Source organism: Larimichthys crocea, chromosome X, assembly GCF_000972845.2.
Source record: "Larimichthys crocea isolate SSNF chromosome X, L_crocea_2.0, whole genome shotgun sequence".
Taxonomy (NCBI): domain Eukaryota; kingdom Metazoa; phylum Chordata; class Actinopteri; family Sciaenidae; genus Larimichthys; species Larimichthys crocea.
Window position 1 is genome coordinate 23,248,054 of NC_040020.1, and position 21,674 is coordinate 23,269,727.

At 43.5% G+C, this 21,674-nt stretch overlaps 2 protein-coding genes and 1 long non-coding RNA gene across 4 annotated transcripts in view; all 3 read right to left on the reverse strand.

Annotated features, from left to right (window-relative positions):
• Positions 1 to 2: 2 nt before the first annotated feature.
• LOC109138641 (prostatic spermine-binding protein) lies at positions 3 to 3,337 on the reverse strand. Its single transcript, XM_019259474.2, has 3 exons — positions 3,211 to 3,337; positions 2,185 to 2,592; positions 3 to 109 (listed from the first exon to the last, which is right to left on the reverse strand). Exons 1-3 carry the CDS (start codon positions 3,245 to 3,247, stop codon positions 57 to 59), a joined length of 498 nt encoding a protein of 165 aa, XP_019115019.1. The 5' UTR covers positions 3,248 to 3,337; the 3' UTR covers positions 3 to 56.
• Positions 3,338 to 10,042: 6,705 nt separating this feature from the next.
• sncga (synuclein, gamma a) lies at positions 10,043 to 15,470 on the reverse strand. Of its 2 annotated transcripts, XM_019259476.2 has the most exons (6): positions 15,207 to 15,470; positions 13,393 to 13,434; positions 13,168 to 13,295; positions 12,853 to 12,879; positions 11,781 to 11,837; positions 10,043 to 10,319 (listed from the first exon to the last, which is right to left on the reverse strand). In XM_019259476.2, exons 1-5 carry the CDS (start codon positions 15,325 to 15,327, stop codon positions 11,781 to 11,783), a joined length of 375 nt encoding a protein of 124 aa, XP_019115021.1. In that variant the 5' UTR covers positions 15,328 to 15,470; the 3' UTR covers positions 10,043 to 10,319. The 2 variants fall into 2 exon arrangements, with proteins under 2 accessions (XP_019115021.1, XP_019115022.1); XM_019259477.1 differs by lacking the exon at positions 12,853 to 12,879 and having other exon boundaries at positions 15,207 to 15,431.
• Positions 15,471 to 19,086: 3,616 nt separating this feature from the next.
• Positions 19,087 to 21,674, reverse strand: part of LOC113746489 (uncharacterized) — a 7,908-nt gene continuing 5,320 nt past the window's right edge. The window contains exon 3 of the long non-coding RNA XR_003462916.1: positions 19,087 to 19,683. This is a non-coding gene — a long non-coding RNA (uncharacterized LOC113746489). The remainder of the gene's footprint in view (positions 19,684 to 21,674) is intronic.

A 21,674-nucleotide genomic window follows, 5' to 3' on the forward strand; every position in this document is an offset into this window, starting at 1 on the left:
GCCGAGGGTGGAGCGAGGGTGGAGCGAAGGCGAGGCCGGTTGACACGATGTTGTCTTCACTTCCCTCCAGATGTTTCTGCAGCGACGTCCATCAGGTCATTGAACAAATCTGAAACAACAAAACACAAACCGCTACTACAAGCTACAGGCTACAAGCTACAAGCTACAAGCTACAAGCTACAAGCTACAAGCTACAGGCTACAAGCTACAGGCTACAAGCTACAGGCTACAAGCTACAGGCTACAAGCTACAGGCTACAAGCTACAGGCTACAAGCTACAGGCTACAAGCTACAGGCTACAAGCTACAGGCTACAAGCTACAGGCTACAAGCTACAGGCTACAAGCTACAGGCTACAAGCTACAGGCTACAAGCTACAGGCTACAAGCTACAGGCTACAAGCTACAGGCTACAAGCTACAGGCTACAAGCTACAGGCTACAAGCTACAGGCTACAAGCTACAGGCTACAAGCTACAGGCTACAAGCTACAGGCTACAAGCTACAGGCTACAAGCTACAGGCTACAAGCTACAGGCTACAAGCTACAGGCTACAAGCTACAGGCTACAAGCTACAGGCTACAAGCTACAGGCTACAAGCTACAGGCTACAAGCTACAGGCTACAAGCTACAGGCTACAAGCTACAGGCTACAAGCTACAGGCTACAAGCTACAGGCTACAAGCTACAGGCTACAAGCTACAGGCTACAAGCTACAGGCTACAAGCTACAGGCTACAAGCTACAGGCTACAAGCTACAGGCTACAAGCTACAGGCTACAAGCTACAGGCTACAAGCTACAGGCTACAAGCTACAGGCTACAAGCTACAGGCTACAAGCTACAGGCTACAAGCTACAGGCTACAAGCTACAGGCTACAAGCTACAGGCTACAAGCTACAGGCTACAAGCTACAGGCTACAAGCTACAGGCTACAAGCTACAGGCTACAAGCTACAGGCTACAAGCTACAGGCTACAAGCTACAGGCTACAAGCTACAGGCTACAAGCTACAGGCTACAAGCTACAGGCTACAAGCTACAGGCTACAAGCTACAGGCTACAAGCTACAGGCTACAGGCTACCAGCTACAGGCTACAAGCTACAGGCTACAAGCTACAATCTATGAGCTACAGGCTACAAGCTACAAGCTACCAGCTACAATCTATGAGCTACAAGTTACAGGCTACAAGCTACAGGCTACCAGCTACAATCTATGAGCTACAAGCTACAGGCTACCAGCTACAAGCTACCAGCTACAATTTATGAGCTACAAGCTACAGGCTACAAGCTACAGACTACAAGCTACCAGCTACAATCTATGAGCTACAAGTTACAGACTACAAGCTACAGGCTACCAGCTACAATCTATGAGCTACAAGCTACAGGCTACCAGCTACAAGCTACCAGCTACAATTTATGAGCTACAAGCTACAGGCTACAGACTACAAGCTACAGGCTACAAGCTACAGGCTACAAGCTACAATCTATGAGTTACAAGCTACAGGCTACAAGCTACAGGCTACAAGCTACAGGCTACAAGCTACAGGCTACCAGCTACAGGCTACAAGCTACAGACTACAAGCTACAGGCTACCAGCTATAAGCTACAAGCTACAATCTATGAGCTACAAGCTACAGGCTACCAGTTACGAGCTGCAAGCTACAATCTATGAGCTACAAGCTACGAGCTACAAGCTAATGATGTCGGCTACAACAAGAAATCGAAAATACAATTTTGAAGGTCGTTAAAATATAAAAGTGACTTAAATTATCACATCTTAGGCTAGCCAGTGTTAGCAAAACATTAGCTAACTTATGATTGATGTAAATGAACTAAAATTATCGATCACATGAAACGAGCTAGCTGATGGTTGATGACAGTTAGCTAGCTAACTAACTATCTGTTGATCTGATGGCTAACTTTAGTTAGCTAGTAAGCTAGTTGAGCAGTGTTTTGCTAACGTTAGCTATCTAAGGTCTGTCAGGTGTGATGAGGTTTGTCGTAGTCGAGCTAACACGTAGCGTGTCTGAGTACAGGCATTTGTTGTGTTGTAGCCAGGCAGCTACATCTGATAGCTGATAGCCGATTGCACCCCCTCGCCTCACCACATTCTGTAAATACCTTTAAACCTGAAACAGTTCATATTTATGTCACGACCCTCGTCGGACCACTAGAGGTCGCTGTCTCACCTCCATCGTTGAGTCCGCTTTGTCCTGCGTATCCTCCACTCTCTTCTCCTCTTCCTACGTGTCCTCCGTCATGTCCTCCGTCATGTCCTCCGGCGTGTCCTCCGTCGTGTCCTCCGGCGGCTCCTTCCTGTTCGTTGAACAGACCTTTGAAGCCAGACTTCCTGTCTTTGTCCTTATCGTCGTCGTCTTTGTCGAAGATCTTGGAGAAGAATCCTTCTTTGTCCTTGTCTTTCTTCTTGTCGTCTCCGAACGAGAACACTCCTCCTCTGTCCTTCTCGTCCTCTTTGTCTTTCTTCTTATCGTTGTCTCCAAAGAAAGACAAGAACCCTCCTTTCTTATCATCGTCTTCGTCTTTGTCTTTGTCTCCGACACCCAGAGCTTTCTTCACGGCGTCCTCCACCATGTCTCCTGCAGGACAAACAGAACCACAGTGTTCAATTTACTCTACCTGGAGCATCAGACGGGCGGGGCTTAGGTTTAATAATTAACATTAGAATATAAAGTTTGTATAAACGCCTGAAGCTCCAACGAGTTGAGAGTCTGTTGAGACTGTTTTAGACAGTCTGTCACAGAGTCACAGAGACCACGTCCAGGTTTTAGACAGTTTGTCACAGAGTCACAGAGACTATGTCCAGGTTTTAGACAGTCTGTCACAGAGTCACAGAGACCATGTCCAGGTTTTAGACAGTCTGTCACAGAGTCACAGAGACTATGTCCAGGTTTTAGACAGTCTGTCACAGAGTCACAGAGACCACGTCCAGGTTTTAGACAGTCTGTCACAGAGTCACAGAGACTACGTCCAGGTCTTAGACAGTCTGCGGGGACGTCACGGAGACTACGTCCAGGTTTTAGACAGTCTGCGGGGACGTCACGGAGACTACGTCCAGGTTTTAGACAGTCTGCGGGGACGTCACAGAGACAGGTCAGTTTCTGTTTTAGAAACTTTCGGTCTCGTGTGAGGACATCAGCTGACACAGAAAATGCAAATCAGGACGTGAAAACACAAATCAGGCTTCGGCTACTTACCCATCTTCTCCCCGATCATATGAGCAAACTTATCCATGTCTGTTGACCTGTCTGTCTGTTGTCCTGTCTGTCTGTTGTCCTGTCTGTCTGTTGACCTGTCTGTTGTCCTGTCTGTCTCTCTGTGCTGTATGATTCGTGTGTTTCCCTGCAGGTGGAGGTGAGACTGAAGCCGTCCTCTCGGTCGACGCCTCTCTGGCCGCTCCCTGATGGCTGATTGGACGACTCAGGTGTGTGTTCAGACCGGCCCGACCTGTTCCACCTGCTCTGATGCTCGGCTCTCACCTCATCCGACTCAGATCAGCATCTCATCACTCATTTTACACCTTTACACCTTTACAGGTGACCATCAGCAGTAAGGTCCTGAGTTCTGACTGCAGGTGCTTGGGTTGCCGTGGCGACAGGAGGGCGGGTTAGTCATGTGACGGCGAGACAATGAGAACAATGTGACGAGTTTCACCTCCCATTCTACGAAAGACTGACTCACTGTGATTCAAAGAAACGGAGATGGTGACCTACATGAGCACCAAAACAGACACACCTGGATTATCACACCTGTATCATCCAATGGAACTCTAACACTGTAACCATGTGACCTTAACGACTCACAGGTGTTATACCCCTTTTAACTCCATTAGCTCTCTTAGCTCAGTTAACGCTGTTAGTTCCATAGTTAGCTCTGTTAGCTTCATAGTTAGCTCTGTTAGCTTCATAGTTAGCTCTGTTAGCTTCATAGTTAGCTCAGTTAGTTCCATGGTTAGCTCTGTTAGCTTCATAGTTAGCTCTGTTAGCGTCATAGTTAGCTCTGTTAACTTCATAGTTAGCTCAGTTAGTTCCATAGTTAGCTCAGTTAGTTCCATGGTTAGCTCTGTTAACTTCATAGTTAGCTCTGTTAGCTTCATACTTAGCTCAGTTAGTTCCATGGTTAGCTCTGTTAGCTTCATAGTTAGCTCTGTTAGCTTCATAGTTAGCTCAATTAGTTCCATGGCTAGCTCAGTTAGCTTCATAGTTAGCTCTGTTAGTTCCATAGTTAGCTCTGTTAGTTCCAAGGTTAGCTCTGTTAGCTTCATAGTTATCTCTGTTAGCTTCATAGTTAGCTCAGTTAGCTTCATAGTTAGCTCTGTTAGCTTCATAGTTAGCTCTGTTAGCTCCATGGTTAGCTCTGTTAGCTCCATGGTTAGCTCAGTTAGCCTCATAGTTAGCTCTGTTAGTTCCATAGTAAGCTCTGTTAGCTCCATGGTTAGCTCTGTTAGCTCCATGGTTAGCTCAGTTAGCCTCATAGTTAGCTCCATGGTTAGCTCTGTTAGCTCCAAGGTTAGCTCTGTTAGCTCCATGGTTAGCTGTTTGATGTTTCTTTCTGCATCACAGATTTTCTGGCACAGAGGAAGCTAACAGCATTTAGCTAATTTAGTTACACTTGAACGTTATGTTAGCTTCTTTCTAAAGCGCCAACAGGTCACGAGCTACACGCTAAGTTCATTTAAAAACAGATTAACCTTATAACTGGAAAATAAACAAAGCTAACATTAGCTAGCTTCACCTCCATTGACTCATAAATCACAGACAGTTTAAATGTTTAAAACTTTATTGATCGAATGTTTGAGAACAGAAACACAGTTTGAGTATTAATACATGGTTAGCATCCCATTAGCATTAGCAGTGATTTGATAATAACTAAGTTTATACATTTTTTTATGTTTTTTTCAACAAACTGAACAATAAATTCAGTTATTTACATTTAAACGTTTATGTTTGATTGTTGGACGTTAGGTGGACCGAAGCTCAAGACGTTGTCTGAAGGTTTCTACTTGAACATTCCAAGAACATTGGACAGCCCTGAGAAAAGAGACAAAAAGAAAGAGACAGATATTAAGTATTAAAATATGGAACGAAGACCGCGTCAAACTCTTTAGCTTAGCTCTTTAGCCTAACCGTTTGCTAAAGTAGCTAATTAACTGCTGCTAATGGATATAAGCTAAAACAGGCTAAGTATCAAGTTTAAACAAGCTAACAACAATCTAAATCTAACTGATAATATAAGCTAATGTTGTAGATTTCACTAGTTTTGATATATAGCCAATGTAGCTGACTGCTAACATTAGCTATTTTAGTTAGCTCGTTGTCGAGGACTCACCTGCTCCTCCTTCATCTTCCTTCTTTCCACCACCAACGAGGGAGAGGACGTCTCCGGCGTCGAATCCTCCCTTCTCTTCTTTCTTTCCACCACCAACGAGGGAGAGGACGTCTCCGGCGTCGAACCCTCCCTTGTTGTCGCTGCTACCTTCCGCCGCGTCGCCTTCTGTCTTATTTCCACTCATGACATTCTTCACCACGCCCTCGACTGCGTCACCTGCAGAACAAACAGTTAATGTAGGCGCTTTAGCTAAATCAGGCTAACAACAAGCTAATACAAGCTAACAACAAGCTAAAATAAGCTAACAAGCTAACAACAAGCTAAAATAAGCTAACAACAAGCTAACAACAAGCTAAAATAAGCTAACAACAAGCTAACAACAAGCTCAGAGAAGCTACTGACTCATTAACACCTTCTGTCCTCTGACGTGACTCCACCTGTTTGACTGTTCATTAAAGCATAAAGTTTAAACTGTCAGTCATTCCTGTGTTACACCTTTAGCCTGACTTCAGTCCAAATTTTAATTCTCCCTTTGTTTTGTAATTCAGGGCCAGTCGACCTTGTTTCCATCAAAGTACAGACTGTTGTTGGTGCAACTGACAGAGCTCGTGACTGTTCTGGAGTTTCCTCTCCTGAGGTTAACGAGGTCCCGTGTGGGCCCCGTGTGGGCCTTGAGGTCCCGTGTGGGCCTTGAGGTCCTCAGCAGTATTAGTTGTTTGGCTTTGGTTGGGAACAGTAGGTGCCAGTCTATCTCCACACTGTGGTGTCCAGGGTCACAGAGACCTGTTGCTGCCTTCATAGACATAATAGATAGCTCGTCTATCTGTCCACCAGGATGAGTTGGGCAGAATGTGAGACCGACTCAGGCACTTCTGATGAACTTTGAGAGTGTCTCTAATTCTCCTTGGCCAAGCGTCAATAAATAATACAGCAGAAGACCCATTGGTGCAGGACGGAGATATATGCTACCTAAGGCACGAACAAATAGGTCTAAATTTTGCTTTGTTCCACGTGCAATCAGTCTGCACAATCCTTAAATGCACTGTTCTTGTGGCATGTTTTATCTTTTTATACACTTTTTCCTCTCTGACACCGATATTCTTACTTCGTTTAGGATTGTTTAAGTCAAGTTTGGTTGTGCTGTACTCTGCGACTTTGTTTTATGTCATTGTTTGTCTATTTATTGTTTGTTGTGTAAGTTGCATTGTCACTGCAAATCAAATTTCCCCTGGAGGGACAATAAAGCTCTGAGTAACGTCTGAAGATTATTTAATTTAAAATCAAACTTCTCTCAGGTTAAAGGTCTGAATGACCTCCACTCGACCTCAGCGATATTGGATACTCACCCACTTTGTCCCCGATCATTTCGGCGAGGCTGTCATTCCCGAGTTTTCCGAGGAGGTTGTCCATGTCTGTGGTGCGTTCGCTGTCTGGCTGTGGTGATGGATGCGGCAGGTTTAGTTCTTATAGCAGCAGCCGTCTGCACCTGCAGGCGAGGGCCGCCCTGGTCTCGCCCTGCCGAGGAATCAGACCTCCACCCTTCAGAAGAATTTAAAAAGGTGGCATGAGTCACCATGGCAATCATTTTTTATTATACCCACAACAAGGAGAGACACACTCATGCAGGTCAGGTTCTTCTGTTGTGATTTGTTTGTAATCCCACAGGACAGCTGTACTCGAGTATTTGTTCTGATTACATGTATGTTTGATTATACTGCAGTGTGTGGACCTGTTGGTATCACTCAGTGTACGGCGTGGGAACTCCCACCTGTCCTCCATCCTAAACACAAAGTGGACAGGAAGCCGTCAGACCACATTCAGAAAAACCAGTTTGTACTGTTTTTTTAAAAACACGAGGACACACCCGTCACTCCTCCACACACAATCACAACATATGAAAACAAAACACACGTCAAATATAAGTTATCACATGTAATATATGTAAATATGTGCAATTTCAGTTTTTTACCGTTAAATTTGTGTTTTAAAGTGACTGAACTGAAGCATCAACAGTACAGCATCCTGTATTAATGTGTGCCTGGCACTTTCTGCCCGGCAACCAGCTGCTGTTTAACAGGTGCATATCTGAGCGCGCTCAGTCCAAATTAACAGCAGCAACATGTGAGCGAGCAGCACAAATATTACTCCATCCTGATGTTTACATTGTTTATAGTACTCCATCCTGATGTTTACATTGTTTATAGTACTCCATCCTGATGTTTACATTGTTTATAGTACTCCATCCTGATGTTTTTTTTACATGTTTATAGATACTCCTCTGATGTTACATTGTTTATAGTATCTCCATCCTGATGCTTACATTGTTTAGTATATCCTGAGGTTTACATGTTTTAGTACTCCATCCTGATGCTTACATTGTTTTATAGTACTCCATCTGATGTTTACATTGTTTATAGTACTCCATCCTGATGTTATGAGTAGTTTATAGTACTCATCCTGATGTTTAAAACAATTGTTTATCTATCTATCTATCTATCTATCTATCTATCTATCTATCTATCTATCTATCTATCTATCTATCTATCTATCTATCTATCTATCTATCTAGATTTATGAAACATTTAAAAAACATGAACGCAATGTTCAGGTGATGGAGCAGTGCACCCTCTGGTGGACAAACTGAGATTTACAACAACAAACACTTGTGTCTGTTTTTAAGAATCTTGTTGGCTTTAATTTATAAAAATGTAACTGAAAACTTTTTATTTCATCATTAAAACAAAAACAGTCAGTCATTCTATCAACAGGCTTACAATAGAAGGATGAAGTCTAAAACATAACAAGAGTATCATACCTCGTGTGTAACTGTAACTGATTACATGCCTTACCTTTATTGACCCAGTACGGTAGGAAGTGCAGGGCAGGAGTCACCATAGATCCACGGGAGTCGCTTGCAGGTTGGATGTTCTCGCAGGATTTCAAAGTATCTCGATAATTCAGGAAAAAAAATTGAGAGAGGGCTGGCTCAATTCGTGGCAGCGGCAGCTAGTATCTGAGGCACATGCCGCGGCAGATGCCGGTATCTGAAGCACATGGCACGCAGATGCAGGTATCTGAGGCACATGCCGCGGCAGATGCCGGTATCTGAGGCACATGCCGCGGCAGATGCCGGTATCTGAGGCACATGATGCCGGTATCTGAGGCACATGATGCCGGTATCTGAGGCACCTGCCGCGGATGCCACGGCAGATGCCGGTATCTGAGGCACATGCCGCGGCAGATGCCGGTATCTGAGGCACATGATGCCGGTATCTGAGGCACCTGCCGCGGATGCCACGGCAGATGCCAGTATCTGAGGCACATGCAGGGGTAGATGCCGGTATCTGAGGCACATGATGCCACTGCATCTGAGGCACATGCAGTGGCAGATGCCGGTATCTGAGGCACCTGCCGCGGCAGATGCCGGTATCTGAGGCACATGCCGCGGCAGATGCCGTTATCTGAGTCCTGAAAAGTCTCATTTCCGGTGGCAGCCCACCCTTGCTGAAAAAATTAGTAAGAAAAACAAACCAAAAAATAAATTACTCAGAAATTCAGAGTTGTTTTTTTTTTTCAGGTGAATGCAATATGCTTCCATTGAAATAAACGTGATAAGTAATAAAAATGTTTTCAGCTGAGTTTGTAAATAAAATATAAATAAACTCTGGGTGTAATTCCACTTCCAAACACGTGGTGGCAGCACTGACAGTTCAGATAAGACTTCCTGTGAATCTTTGTTGTTTCTGTTCATAAGTAATATTATCTGTACATTTATTATATGTATATTCATTATCTAAAATCAAATCAGATCAGATTTTATTTGTACAGTCCAAAGTCACAAAGTCCATTTTCCTCTGAGGCTTTACAATCTGTACAGGGAGTGACACCCTCTGGTTCGAGTGAGGAAAAACTTGCCCACAAAAAACCCTATCTGTACATTTATTATCTGTACATTCATTATCTGTGTATTCATTATATGTACATTTATTATCTGTACATTTATTATCTGTGTATTCATTATCTGTACATTTATTGCAGTGATGTGTCACACTGACCCAGTTTCTGCAGACCAGAACCGACTAAATCCGTCTGCATCAGACCAGCTGAGAGAGTTCAGTTTTTTTTTATATGACAGAGAGAGCGGGAGAGTGACAAGAACGGGGAACGACAGCAAAGAGCCACAGGTTCGAACCCTGGGCTTCCACAGCGAGGACTGAGCCGTCACACACGGGGCGGCTGCTCTACCCAGTTTGATCCTGTTTGATCCGGTCTGAGAGTGACTGTGAGGGCGCTGCAGTCATCTGTGTCCGGGCCTCACTGATTACTGAACAGAACCAGAACCACAGAACTTTATTCAGACTGGATCCGATTTTATTCACAGTGTAGCTGCTGCGAAGTGAGTGAGTGAAGAAGAAACAGAACTTTGGATTTAAAACTCATTTTATTGAACTTTGTTTGTAAAAGAAGAAATCAGTTAAATTCAGCAGACTGCAGAGTTAGTGAGTGTGTGTGTGTGTGTGTGTGTGTGTGTGTTAAGCGTGTCAGTAAAGCAACATGCGTCATTTAAAATGTCTGTCAACCAGGGGGCGGGGCTAGTCTGGTGATTGACAGGAGGGGGCGGGGCTTGTAGGACACTTGTGGCTTCGAATGTGAACACTCGGCCTTGGTGGTGGTGATGTCATCCCGCACGACCAATCAGCTGAGAGTATGGATGCATACGACCTGATTAAATTTAAGTTCTCTGAGTGTCAACATCAGTGTGTGTGTGTGTGATGCTGAGGCAGTGTAACCATGGCAACAGGAGGAGGGAGGATGAGGATGGTTTCTATTGGTTAATGAGGTTAGGGTTCATACAGTGGATGGAGGGTCAGAGGTCAAAGGGTTGAGCGACAGCTAAAAATGTAAAAGTTGCTCTTCTCTCACTCCTCATTGGACAGGAAGGAACAGGAAGTGACTGCAGGGCGGCGAGGACGAGCGTCTGAAAGAGAAGAAGAAGAAAAAATGGAGGAAAGATTCACTGAAAATTTCTGAAAGTTTGAAAAGAATATACGTTAAAAATAAACAAACTGTGACATGACTGAACATTTTAAAGTTTGAATAAAGTTTCTACGTTAAAGAAGACGAGTTCATAAAAAAGATGAACAACAATCTTTACACCAAAACAGGAACAACTGAACTACTGAACGACTTTCAAACTAAAGTTAAACTAACGTTAAACTAACGTTAAACTAACGTTAAATTAAAGTTAAACTAAACTTAAACTAAACTTAAACTAACGTTAAACTAAACTTAAACTAACGTTAAACTAAACTTAAACTAGCGTTAAACTAAACATAAACTAAAGTTAAACTAACGTTAAACTAAACTTAAACTAACCTTAAACTAAAGTTAAACTAACGTTAAACTAAACTTAAACTGACGTTAAACTAAAGTTAAACTAACATTAAACTAAAGTTAAACTAAACTTAAACTAACGTAAACTAAACTTAAACTAACGTTAAACTAAACTTAAATTAACGTTAAACTAAACTTAAATTAACGTTAAACTAAAGTTAAACTAACGTTAAACTAAACTTAAACTAGCGTTAAACTAAAGTTAAACTAACGTTAAACTAAAGTTAAACTAAACTTAAACTAACGTAAACTAAACTTAAACTAACGTTAAACTAAACTTAAATTAACGTTAAACTAAACTTAAATTAACGTTAAACTAAAGTTAAACTAACGTTAAACTAAACTTAAACTGACGTTAAACTAAAATTAAACTAACATTAAACTAAAGTTAAACTAAACTTAAACTAACGTAAACTAAACTTAAACTAACGTTAAACTAAACTTAAATTAACGTTAAACTAAACTTAAATTAACGTTAAACTAAAGTTAAACTAACGTTAAACTAAACTTAAACTGACGTTAAACTAAAATTAAACTAACATTAAACTAAAGTTAAACTAAACTTAAACTAACGTAAACTAAACTTAAACTAACGTTAAACTAAACTTAAATTAACGTTAAACTAAACTTAAATTAACGTTAAATTAAAGTTAAACTAACGTTAAACTAAACTTAAACTGACGTTAAACTAAAGTTAAACTAACATTAAACTAAAGTTAAACTAAAGTTAAACTAACATTAAACTAAACTTAAACTAACGTTAAACTAAACTTAAACTAACATTAAACTAAAGTTAAACTAAACTTAAACTAACGTTAAACTAAACTTAAATTAACGTTAAATTAAAGTTAAACTAAAGTTAAAATAATGTTAAACTAAAGTTAAACTAACGTTACGTTCAGGTTAACACTTCATAAACCGTTGTCATGAACGGTTGTTTGTTGCTGCTTAGACAGAACGAACGTTGTTAGAACGTTCTGCTGGACAAAAACAAAACGTTTCTGAAAGACACTAAAACGGGTTCAAACTGTTTCAGTTTTCTCACCTACTGCGCCGCCTGTTCGCTCTGTTCTCCGCCCGCTGCAGGTTTCTGGAGGTCGCCCTGCCAGAGAGACACAGGTCACATGACTGCCACCAAACTCCACGCTCATGGACACATTTCTCCCAGAACAAGTTATTACTCACACAGGTAACTCAGAACGAGTTATTACTCACACAGGTAACTCAGAACGAGTTATTACTCACACAGGTAACTCAGAACGAGTTATTACGGATTAATGTATTTCCTTGTGAACATTTAAACTTTAAGATTTAGACATGTATTTTCAGTGTTTCACTTAGTTTTCATCATTTGTTTTGGGAGAAGTGTGACCTCGTCACACCTCGAGAGCGCCCCCTATGCAGAAATGTGAAGCCGATGATGAGCCAAGCTGAAACCAGCAGCCGCGTTAGTCATGTTCATTTCTACAAACAGGATGTTTCTTGTTGCTCGACTTGTTTCTTTGTTTCTTAGACATCAGGAAAATAAAACTGAGTGTGACACTAATCATCATCATCATCATCATCATGGTGAAACTGATCCAGAGTCATGATTATAAACTCTGCAAAGACGTGTTCATCGTTCTGAGTAAAAGAAGACGTCATCCGCATAGAAACAACAATCAGACGGGCTTTTTCAAACCATGCAGCGTTCTTCTTCATGCTCGGTTAGTTTGATTAATCTTTGAGTCCAAACCGTCGTCAGCAGCCGTCTGGTCATTTTATATTCCTATAATAAAATAAAAGTCAGAGGGGTTCCCTGTAACGTCGTATCGTAAGTTATTCATTAAAGCCGAGCACACTGACGTCACATGCACATACAGGAATCTACAGGAATCACATGCTACAATTAAAGATTAAGCTTTATGTTAATCTGATTTACACTCAATACTATACATCAGTTTTTTGTTTTTGTGATTCTGAAAATCGAGATAACGTCGATATGAGTGAGCCATTAAACATCCTGCAGCTGTTTCCTGTGACGTTGTTGAGCTGAGTCCTGAAAAGTCTCAAAGTTGGAAAGAAACGAGCGTCATGCCATGCAATCACTCAACCCCTCCCCCCGACCAATCAGGCACCTCCTCAGCCACTGCTCCCGCCTCTTCCTGCTCACCAGCCAATCACCAAGGAGACAAAAAGATGAACGTTATCAACAAAACTGTGTGTAAACGTATTTATGTGTCGAATTTATGAGGAATAAAACAATAACTTCAACAACTGTCTGTAAAATATATTTCATATTTAAAATGTATATTAAAAAAAAATTTCATGTTAATCATCAAACTTAAATTAAAACTTAAAGTAAAAACAAACTAAAGCTTAATCAGTCACATTTACAGATTTCTCTTTGATTTATTCACGATGATGTCACACTGTGACGTGACATCACTCACCACGCTGACGAATCCGCTCGCCATGGCCGCGTTCTCCACCCCTTCCACCGTTGCCTGGGCGACCTCGTTGGCCCCGGCGACAGCGGTGTCGGCGACAGTGTTCGCCTGTTCGTTTGTCTTCTGGGCGACTGGACGACAGGAAACAGGAAATAAAATAATGTTTAGCACTGTTAGCATAGTTAGCACTGTTAGCATAGTTAGCATAGTTAGCATAGCCTCTCTTACCTGTGTTGACGCCGGTCACCACGCCCTCCATCGTCTTGTTTCCTGGAAAAGTGAGAATAAAAACATAAATTAGAACATGTAATATATTATATTATTACATTATAAATATATTATAACACGTCATGTGACATGAAAACTCGTCACCTGTTGTTTCTCTTTGATCTCGTTAAACTTCCTGCATGAGTTTCAAATTAAAACGACTGCTCAGTTTAATGTGACCTCGTTTGATCTGCACACAAACGAACAAACCAAGCTCAGCTGATCTGAATTATTTATTCATGTCACACAGCGATGACTCAGAGTGCAACTTTATTTTAGGTCCAGTGTTCAGGTGTAGCTGCTGGCTGCGACCCCCTCGCCTCTAAACTACACAAAGCTCTTTGAATATGTTTGTTGTTTCCTGGGCTCTGATTGGCTCCAGCCGTCTTGTTGTTGTTGTTGTTGTAGTCCTGGTTGTCGGCGTGGGCGTCGAGCTGCTCGCGTGATGACCAGACTGAACAGTCTTTGTGTGGACGAACACAGAAACCGTCTGTGAGACAGACATCAGAAACAGAAACAGAAACAGAACCAGAGGATGAATAATTAATGAGCTGAAGAGTTTCATCTCCTCTGATGGAACCATCAAATATCAGGACCATTTATTCTTTGGACAACGTCCACAAACCGTGACGAAGACAAAAACTGCAGTTCCTCAAACTGAGTCTGGCTCCAGAAGTGAGTCACGGAGACTACGTCCAGGTTTTAGACAGTCTGCAGGGACGTCACGGAGACTACGTCCAGGTTTTAGACAGTCTGCGTGTTGGAAAAATGAAATCTGGTCAGGACGTTTCTGTTGAACTGATCTGTGTTGAGTCAGCGAACACGTTGGTGTTTTTCTTCGCTCTCCTCCAACATACAGGTGGAGTAAACTACAACAACAAGTAGCACAGGGGAGTGTGACATCACTTCCTGTGGACCTGTGTGTGTTTCATCATGTCAACAAGAATAAAAACACACAACAGGGAATCACGTTACAGGACCGACCAGCTGCAGAGGTTTGGCTGCTGGAAACGCCAATCAATATCCACGACGAGTCATTAATGCTGCGTCATGTTTCATGACCTGTAGATGTTGTTAATGATATTAATGAGATATGCTGAGTCATGTCTTTCCACACAGTCTATTTTAGCTGTTTTTAAAGTAATCTGATACTTTGTGTTACACGTCAGGATGCTTCTGTTCATCTTTTACAAACTTGAACCACGACATAATAATTACAGTTTCACTCTGGCCTGTAGGGGGCGACAGTGACTTCAACAACGCTGCTATAAATGTCACGAACATCGCAAAAACCCGAAGAGGAAAGACGACACCAACGTGGACACGCAAAGATTCAGACACAACGAGATAAAAACTGAACAAGTTTCATTTCATTTTAAATCATGTTTCATTTTCTTTCTTTCTTTCTTTCTTTCTTTCTTTCTGTCTTTCTTTCTTTCTTTCTTTCTTTCCTGCTGCAAACATCTTTAAATTTAACCCTCGATGTCACAATGAATTTGCACTTTTTAATGTTGTACGCTTCTCGTCCTCCGCCCTCGTCCTTCGTTGAAAATGTGTCTCCTCTTCACCTCCGTCATCTCTCCATCTGTCTGCTCCTCCCTTCTTTCATCCTCGATGAATTTCACTTTGAATAATTTAAGCTTCAGCTCCTCGTCCTCCATCATCCCTCCGTCCCTTCACATCATGAATTACACTTTTCCTCCACCTTCCTCCACCTTTTCTTTTTCTGTCCCACCTTTTAAACTACAAACTCCCTCCCTCCCTCGCCCTCTCACCAACATAGAAGACCCCCTCCTTGGTCTTGGCGGCGGCCTCCTCCACGCCGGCCTTCGTCTTCTCTGCGGCAGCCACCACTCCATCCTTCGCTATGGAGAAGCCCTTCTTCAGAACGTCCATGATGCTTTGCTGCTTCTTCTTCAGTGGTTTTTCTCTCTGCTCCTCTTCCTCTCTTCTTCTTCTGCTCCGTCTGCTCGGACGTCTCGTCTCGTTCTACTAATGGACTGAAGAGAGAGAGAGAGAGAGAGAGAGAGAGGCATCATGGGACTCTGCAGTAGAGAGAGAGAACAGGGGGCGTGTCCAGGGAGGGAGGTACAGCTGTGATTGGCTCTTTACCAGACCAGAGGCGGGACTTTAGTTACCAGAGTGTTATCAAAGTCTCCATCCAACAGGAAGTAGAGTTAATCAAACAGGAAGTAGAGTTTAGTTTAAGACCTCATTTTCCTGTAAAAACATGTCGTGGATGTTGATTGACGTTCACAGGTTAGACAGTAGCGAGCTAGTGTTAGCCTTTTGACCTGGGATCAAACAGAACCTCTGAACCGGCAGCGTCCAGTCTAACAGTGAACACAGCGACAGAACCTCTGAACCGGCAGTGTCCAGTCTAACAGTGAACACAGCGACAGAACCTCTGAACCGGCAGTGTCCAGTCTAACAGTGAACACAGCGACAGAACCTCTGAACCGGCAGTGTCCAGTCTAACAGTGAACACAGCGACAGAACCTCTGAACCGGCAGTGTCCAGTCTAACAGTGAACACAGCGACAGAACCTCTGAACCGGCAGTGTCCAGTCTAACAGTGAACACAGCGACAGAACCTCTGAACCGGCAGTGTCCAGTCTAACAGTGAACACAGCGACAGAACCTCTGAACCGGCAGTGTCCAGTCTAACAGTGAACACAGCGACAGAACCTCTGAACCGGCAGTGTCCAGTCTAACAGTGAACACAGCGACAGAACCTCTGAACCGGCAGTGTCCAGTCTAACAGTGAACACAGCGACAGAACCTCTGAACCGGCAGTGTCCAGTCTAACAGTGAACACAGCGACAGAACCTCTGAACCGGCAGTGTCCAGTCTAACAGTGAACACAGCGACAGAACCTCTGAACCGGCAGTGTCCAGTCTAACAGTGAACACAGCGACAGAACCTCTGAACCGGCAGTGTCCAGTCTAACAGTGAACACAGCGACAGAACCTCTGAACCGGCAGTGTCCAGTCTAACAGTGAACACAGCGACAGAACCTCTGAACCGGCAGTGTCCAGTCTAACAGTGAACACAGCGACAGAACCTCTGAACCGGCAGTGTCCAGTCTAACAGTAAACACAGACTCCGCCTCCTCCTCAGTGACATCACACAGGTGATGAAAGACAGGCTAACGCTGCGAAACGACTGACCGTGTCCTGACAGGGACCTGAGTGTGACTCAGCAAAATGCACACACACACACACACACACACACACACACACACACACACACACACTCTCAGACACGCCCTTGGCTGCCTCCCCCTCCTCTGATTGGCTGATGGTCGGTGCTGGTTTATTTTTAGATCCATTTGATTTTATTTTTCCAGGACGGGCGGTGACATTATGGGCTGCTGTGGGTTACCATGGTGATGAGAGCTGTCTGCCCAACAGCATTGATCAGGACACACACACACACACACACACACACACACACACACACACAGTAATGTAATACCTGACTGATTTCTCAAACGGCAACACACACATTTATTTATTCAAGTCCATGAGGACAGACTGTCTAAAACCTGGACGTAGTCTCCGTGACGTCCCAGACGTAGCATGTTTATATCTGCTGTGAAGTTGGACATGGGGACTGACTGACTTCTGGAGCCTCATGTCCTTCATGTCCTCATTCTTCACTCGGTTGCAGTGTCATAGTTTAGTGGTGTCTACTTGTCATTCCACTGTTGTCCCCTCCCCTCCCCTTTTGTGTCTGTCTTGTTTGTCTTGTCTCCCTGGGAGTGGACATCATCACCAGCTGCCAATCTGTCTCACCTGCAACCAACTAATCAACTCGACTCGAGCAGTACATCGACCCCGGGTCTTCATGCAGTCCTTGATGATTTTGGACGTTTGTCTTTCTTTGTTCTTCGTCTCTTTGTGCTCAGGACAGTTACCACCACCTCCTGCCGGAGACCTGCCTGCTCTCCCCACCTCCTTCTCCCCTGCCAGCCCTGACTGCGTGCCCTCGACCATCACGGTTCCCCTGCCTCGTCGACCTCCATCTAATAAACCCGTTTGAAACTCACCCAAGTCTGTGTTTGGGTCTATTCTGCAGCAACATAACACTCAGTGCGTGTTGAAGGTCACAGTCAGATGAAGCCAGCAGAACCACGTCATGTGTTAAAATCAGAGACCGGACTCTGTCTTCACTCACTGACCCGGTGTCAGAGATTCAGAACCAGAACCAGACGTCCTCACATGATCAGTGTGTTATTACAGTCCACAGTTTGTCATGTAAGCATGTGTGTGTGTGTGTGAGAGCAGACAATGAAGTCTTTATGATCTGTTTGATCTGAAGTAAAGACACAGACACAACAGGAGCTTCATTCATCATGTTGTTTTCACGCTTAGTTCCTGAGCTCTGATTGGATGTTTAACTTGTATCAGCTGATCAGCTTCACCTGTTCAGATCTCAGAGGAACTTTCTACCTGTTGGTTCCTTTTGTTGGTTTTTTATCACAGAATCACCGTACTGTCACCGTAGCTCCAAAGAAGCTTTGTTAAACATAAAGGTTCTTCAATAAGATGGTAAACTTTGACGCAGCGTCCAGAGGCCTGCTGTCCCCCAGCGTGTGCCCGGCTGCAGGACACGCTGGACTCGTGGACTTCTCGAAGGATCTCAGGACTGAACAGCTCGCTCCAGATCACGTCTGTGAGGAATCCAACACCTGCCTGCTAATTGATATTTGAAATGTTTTAATGAGGACAGTGTGTGTGTGTGTGTGTGTGTGTGGTTATTTTTCCACATGACTGTCGCTGCAATAATTTTGGTTTCATAACAGCAGTGACACGAATGTTTCTGCAAACTCGGCAATAACTTTAAAGTCTCCATGACGTCCAGATTTAAGAGTTCTTCTCTCATCTGTGATTTATACATGATGGACAACAGAGCCAGAGCATTGATCAGTGTTTAAAGTTCAGATCTGTTGTATGGGTTTCGTGTCGACCCACACAGTCACTGTATGTCACTTTCAAAGTAAGCTCACACTGAGCCTCCTGTTGGATCTTAAATCAGTTACTGGTCAGTGAAGTTATTCTCTATCTGTGCAGTCTCATGTCAGACGTGCTGTCCAGCACAAACCATCCAACCACAGTGTCATCTGCAGCTCCACCCTGCTCTGTGGAGCCTCCTGCTGATGGAGCAACATGTCTGCATGCTCACAGTGATCAGAGAGGCATCACACTGAACATCAGTCTGGTGATGCAGGCATGCAACACTCAGAGTGTGGCAGCGACATCTAGTGGTTAAAATTAGATCACAGTTTTTGTTTTTGGTTTGGCTCGTTCTCAAAACATGAACAAACCTCCAAACCACCGAGTTCACAACAGAATCCGTTTCATCACATTGCACATGTGCCCATCATATCTAAAGGAGCTCATAATACCTTACTACCCCTCTAGAACACTGCGCTCTCAGGACGCTGGGTTCCTTGTGGTTCCTATAGTTTCCAAAAGTAGATTGGGAGCCAGAGCTTTCAGCTATCAGGCTCCTCTTCTGTGGAACAAACTACCATTCTGGGTTCAGGAGGCAGACACGGTCAACACCTTTAAGAGTAGACTGAAGACTTTCCTCTTTGATAGAGCTTATAGTTAGTGCTGGCTCAGGTCATCCCTTAGTGATGCTGCCATAGGATTAGACTGCCCCTCTCTCTCTCTCCATCTGTAAACATACACGTCTCATTAATGCTGCGACTTGTCCCACCCCTTGAATTAGTGGATGACCGTCCACCAATGAGCTTCAGCCTGTTCGAGGTTTCCTCGCCACCGTCGCCAAGTGTTTGCTCATGGTTGAACTGTTGGACTCTGTAATAACATCACACAGAGTCGGTCTGACCTGCTCTGCATGGAAAGTCTCGTGAGATATCTGAAGTTGTGACCCGGAGCTGTAGAAATAAAATTCAATTGAATTGAAATACTAAACTAACTAAAGACTTTGACTGTTGCCATGGAAACAGCGTGGCATATTAGGGTTGTGAACTGTAGGACTGTAACTGACTCAGAGTCAGAATGAAGATGTTGAAGAGTGAAAGTATCAAATGTAACGTGACGTGTTGTGATACCTTCAGGCTGGCGATCAGTCACCTGATGGACACGCTGTGGAGTCCTGGTGAAGACAGGAAGTGAAGCTCGGTCCACTTACTCAGTTTCCTCTCATGAACTTCATCCTTCAGTCCTCTGTGTGCAGTCACTCAAACACTGAGACTGCAGGAAGCTTCCCTGATGCTGACCTGCACTCAGAAACATGCTAATTAATAATAATCAAAGATCATACTTACACTCAGTGTGAGATTTAGTGACATCTAGTGGTGAGACTGCAGCCTGCAGCCGACTGAACAGTACTACACACCTCAATCTGTGACATCACGGACTTTAAATGATCATCTTTTTATTCATTTATTGAAGAGTGACGACAGAATTTCAAAGTAAATCAGATTTCATTAACACGCTCTCTGTCATTATTCATTTTTTAGAACTTTATTTCAGGCGTTTTCACTTCTACAGAAATAAACAAGACACAGTCATTATTAATGTGACAGATGTGGAACGATGTGACTGAAACATCATAACCCATGACACATTAACTGGCACACTGTAAGTTTATGAACGGACTGAGGTTTGACTAAATATTTGAACACACTGGACTATAAAACCTATAAACAGTTTAAAGAACGTTTTATATTTGATATCACTGTACAGTTAAACTTTTCTTTCTGTTCCAGCAGACTTCCCTTGGACTGTGATGGATTTTAGTCTGTGCTTTGTTTCAGTGTAAGACCAAAGACTGAGCTGAGCTGAGCTGAGATAAACTGAGCTGAGCTTAACTGAGCTGAACTGAGCTGAACTGAGCTGAGCTGAACTGAGCTGAAATGAGCTGAACTGAGCTGAGCTAAACTGAGCTGAGATAAACTGAGCTGAGCTGAGCTGAACTGAGCTGAGCTGAGCTGAGCTGAACTGAGCTGAGCTGAGCTGAGCTGAACTGAGCTGAGCTGAGCTGAGCTGAGGTAAACTGAGCTGAGATAAACTGAGCTGAGCTGAACTGAACTGAACTGAGCTGAACTGAGCTGAGCTGAGATAAACTGAACTGAGCTGAACTGAGCTGAGCTGAACTGAGCTGAGCTGAGCTGAACTGAACTGAGCTGAACTGAGCTGAGCTCAGCTGAACTGAGCTGAGCTGAACTGAGCTGAGCTGAGCTGAGCTGAACTGAACTGAGCTGAGCTGAGCTGAGCTGAACTGAGCTGAGATAAACTGAGCTGAGCTGAACTGAACTGAACTGAGCTGAACTGAGCTGAGCTGAGATAAACTGAACTGAGCTGAACTGAGCTGAGCTGAACTGAGCTGAGCTGAGCTGAGCTGAACTGAACTGAGCTGAGCTGAGCTGAACTGAACTGAACTGAACTGAACTGAACTGAGCTGAACTGAGCTGAACTGAGCTGAGCTGAACTGAAATGAGCTGAACTGAGCTGAACTGAACTGAGCTGAAATGAGCTGAACTGAGCTGAGCTGAACTGAGCTGAGCTGAACACGTATTAGGAGGATTTTGTAGTTTTCTATTTTCCGTGTAAGCTTCCGATCCTGCAGAACTATCTGTTTGATTTCTTTTTGTCTGACGTTGTTTTTCTGGACACTTCCTGTCACAAAGCCTTCAGACCTGATGAACGTTGTGAAATGGTTGTGAAATGGTTGTGAAATGGTTGTGAAATGGTTGTGAAATGGTTGTGAAATGGTTGCAGCCTGGTCAGGTTTTGGATCTGAAACCTGAGGTAGGCCATGTTTGAAGAGAGACGTGTCACAGGTTCAGCCTGGCCTACAATAACTTTCATCTCACGTTATTAGTACTACTATATACTATACTTCATAATTATCATTAGTTATTAAATATTAAAGAGCTGTTTGTCAGTTATCTGCACCCTCACATTCACCATTATTAATTATTATGACAAAAATTGACGGACCCCCTGCAGTACCTCTGCGGGCCCCCTAGGTGTCACGGACCCGTGGCAGAGTTACAGCTTTGACCTTTGACCTCCAGCTGTAACTGATGACTTCTCCTCACACTGACCCATCAACATCACAAACACAATGTGGCTTCACACGACTGAACCGAGCCTGGTCCTAACAGGAGAGACACTGAACCAGACCAGCCAGACCAGAACCCAAACCCAGGATACACAGGTTCAGTGAATGTGGTGTTGAAGGTGTGGAGGTGGATCAGTGTGT